At 36.3% G+C, this 3871-nt stretch overlaps 1 protein-coding gene across 1 annotated transcript; it reads right to left on the bottom strand.

The window, feature by feature from the left end:
* Positions 1-403: 403 nt before the first annotated feature.
* On the bottom strand, positions 404-3646 carry LOC138347430 (uncharacterized). The gene is made up of 2 exons (XM_069295725.1): positions 3211-3646; positions 404-429 (listed from the first exon to the last, which is right to left on the bottom strand). The coding sequence occupies exons 1-2, from the start codon at positions 3644-3646 to the stop codon at positions 404-406; spliced, it is 462 nt and encodes a 153-aa protein (XP_069151826.1).
* Between the last annotated feature and the right edge of the window lie 225 nt (positions 3647-3871).

A 3871-nucleotide genomic window follows, 5' to 3' on the forward strand; every position in this document is an offset into this window, starting at 1 on the left:
TGCACAGTATGATATCAATCAAAACTGGATGATGCAACATCTCAATAAATCAAATGTCTATATGCCATATAATTACCTCAATTATCACAATTATACGAATTCACTAAAGAAACACATCTACATACAAGAATTCCCATCACTTAATACATCAACTAATGCCCAGATGTTTTGGCATTCTCAATTACAATCCATCATAATATGGTGATAATCTTTTCCTTTACTTACACTGTTACCCGTAGCAATGCCTGTCACATAACTGGTACGAGGCCCCCATATTTCACCCTTATTTTTTAAAAAAAAATTTACTAGAAAACATCTTTCAACAATGCTAAAAAAGTCTTAACATACCTCGAATGCCAAATACGTGTCACAAATGTTTTTCAAGATTTCCACCTTTCCCTTTTTAAAAAGCTTCAAAATGTTCCAAATCTAACAATTACACAATAGTAGTAAGCAAACAATCTATAGATACTCATATTACTATACGTCTAGACTAGACAAAAAAAACTCATCCAATTCTATAACCAAGATCCTAATTTTTGTTCCAACTAATATGTCACGTCTTATATTTTCTACGAAAAAATTCATTCTAGTGTTAAGTATCAATTTACCAAAAAATTTTCTATGTTTAGTGTTATTACATAATATAATGTAGTCAAAAGTTGATTACTAATACCGTATATTAAAACATCAACAACAATAATACCTATAAGACAACAAAATTTAAGTACCCTGTACCTTGCCCACGAGAATAATAATAATAATAATAATAATAATAATAATAATAATAATAATAATAATAATAATAAGCAACCCAAACTACACATAAACCCATAATGTAGAAATCCTTATTTTCCAGTGATTAGCCCTTTCCCCTACTCCTTTAATTTTAATCATTATTTCATCATTTTCTTTTTAAAAAGGTATCTAAACATTGAATTCAAAATTCCCAGGCAACATTACATTAGAATTATGTTCCAAGTAAGAGAAATTTTAATACTGTTTAAATATGAATTTAAGAGGCTACTCAAGTCGGTCACATAATATTATTTCAAAAGATTATTATAAATATAATATATTTATGCCTTAAATCTTATCCATAGACGAAGTTCATTAATTGAATAACTATTTGGATAAATTGAGTTGGCAGGTTAGTATTTAGACAATTAAACACCGCCTGGAAACAATCCTATCAATTTGCAATTTAAACTCAAAAGTGTGATTTAGTTTATACTGAAACTTCACCATTTAAACCCCTAATAGAACTATCAGAATTCGTGTTCACCTTATTGTAGTCATTAAATATATTCTTGTCACGACCCAAAACGAGCCGCGAGTGGCACCCACACTTATCCTAATATGTGAGGGAACCAACAAATATATACCCCAACATTTTAAACATAATAAATATAAAATAATGCGGAAGACTTAAAACTCATTAATATAACCAATAAATAACTTCTAAAATTTATCAATTACAATCCCCAAAATATGGAAGTCATCATCACAAGAACATCTATCCTTAAATTACTAAATCTGAGAATGTCTAGGAAACTAAAACAAATACAAGAAATAGTCCATGTCCGAACTTCAAGGACATCAAGACATGAATGAGAGAGAATCCAGTCCGAGCTAGGAACAATAGCTCACCCTGAAATCTGACGTGGTTAAGACTGGCTAGAGTTGCGGTTGAGTTGAAGACGACGGTACGTTTGCTGCACTCCACAAATAACAAGGAGAAAACATACAAGTAGGGTCAGTACAAGCACAAGTACTGAGTAGAAATCATAGGCCAACTCAAAATAGAAAGAAAAATATATCAGATAATATCATAAAATCAACTACAATACTCAACAGGTAGCAGCAACAAGTATAAGAATCATTGATAATAATGCCAAGTACACCCATGAGGACTCAAGCCTCCATAGCATACTCATTTGGGAAATAGGTTCATTAAATATAGTCCATTAACATAATTGAAGATTTTCTCTTTATTCCTCTTGTGTCGGAACGTGACACTCTGATCCCCTAATACTACGTGTCGGTTCGTGACACCCGATCCCCTAATACTATGTGTCGGTTCGTGACCCCCGATCCCCTAATACTATGTGTCATTTCGTGACACCCGATCCCCTAATAATATGTGTCAGTTCGTGACACCAGATTCCCTAATACTATGTGTCGGTTCGTGACACCCGATCCCTTAATACTATGTGTCGGTTCGTGACACTCGATCCCCTAATACGATGTGTCGGTTCGTGACACCCAATCGATTAGCCTCATTCCTTTAATTCATCAAGCCTTCTTTTATACCAAGGCATCATCATTAATAGAGAGGTTTTAAGGTTTAAGATTCAACAGCCTCATCATGCTAATTCATCCCAATTACAAAATCATATCATGAAAGCACACAATTAAGAATATAGAAGACTTTACAAAATTACCCAATACATATCATTCACTATTAAGAGTTTCACGACGAAATAGCATAAACCATAACCTACCTCCACCGAAATATTTGCGATCAAGAAATCTACTTCTCCAAAGCTTTGCTTTCCTCTTCGTTCCTCTCTCTCTCGCTCATTCATCTCTCTCTTTCTCTTTTTCTGATTTTTCCTTATTCCAACTCTTTTTCTTTTACCCTAATTACCATATAATTAAGTATAAAAGATGACCAAAATAACCCACTAATTAATCCAAGGTTATCTCCTTTAACCCCCGAGTAATTGAATCATTAACATTCAACCACTAACTTTATAATTATACGCAGGAATAGTCCAAAATGCCCCTTAAAACTTTTAACAGAAATCCGACCCTGTCAAGGTTACGCAGCCTGTGACGGCCCGTCGTGCCTGCGACGGTCCGTCCTGCTGCTTCCGTCACAAAGTTCAAAGACTAACTTTTCACTAAAGGGCCTGTGACGGTCCGTCGTGCCCACGACGATCCGTCCTGCCATGTCGTCGCGAAGTTTAGAGAGTTGTTCTCAGTACCCAATTTTTTCAGAATTCTAAGTGTTTTGGAACGAGACACCCTCGACGGTCCGTTGTGCCTATGACGGTCCGTCGTGGGATCCATCGAGTCAGAATGTTATTACCACAAAATAAACTTTACTTCTCAAAACGACTAACAGGTCGTTATAATAGATATCAATTTACCCATCGTTCGTCCCCGAACGATCACAAGAAGAAAAACAAGGGCGAAAAGGAGTACCTGAATCTGTAAACAGATGTGGATATCTTTCTTGCATATCGGCCTCCTTCTCCCAAGTGGACTCTTCCACGGGATGATTCTTCCATTGTACTTTGATGGATGCAATCTCCCTTGATCTCAACTTGTGGACTTCTCTATCCAAAATGGTAATAGGCTCTTCCTCATAAGACAAATTTTTATCAAGAAGAACTGAATCCCAACAAATGATATAGTTCCCATCTCCATGGTATCTTTTCCGCATAGACACATGAAATACCGGGTGCACCCTTGAGAGTCTTGGGGGCAAGGCTAATTTAAAAGCTACCTCCCCCACGCGCTTCAGAACTTCAAATGGGCCAATGTATCTCGGACTAAGCTTACCTCGCTTACCAAACCGCATCACCCCTTTCATGGGTGAAACCTTCAGCAAAACTTTCTCGCCCTCCACAAACTCCATGTCTCTAACCTTTCGATCTGCATACTCTTTCTGCCTACTTTGAGCCGCTAAAAGCTTTTCTTGAATGCATTTCACTTTATCTAACGATTCCCTCAGAAGATCAGTACCCCAAGGTCTAAACTCAGATGCATCAAACCACCCAATGGGAGACCTACATCTTCTCCCATACAATGCCTCAAATGGGGCCATATCAATGATTAAGTGATATCTATTGTTGTATGAGAA

This window comes from Solanum lycopersicum, chromosome 3, assembly GCF_036512215.1.
Source record: "Solanum lycopersicum chromosome 3, SLM_r2.1".
NCBI lineage: Eukaryota > Viridiplantae > Streptophyta > Magnoliopsida > Solanales > Solanaceae > Solanum > Solanum lycopersicum.

Coding starts and splice junctions, on each gene's coding strand:
- LOC138347430 (XM_069295725.1), bottom strand. CDS start 3,646: ATGGAGTTTGTGGAGGGCGAGAAAGTTTTGCTGAAGGTTTCACCCATG. Junction 430..3,210: donor ACATCTGTTTACAGATTCAG/GTACTCCTTTTC, acceptor TGTAATTGTTAG/ATTTGGAACATTTTGAAGCT.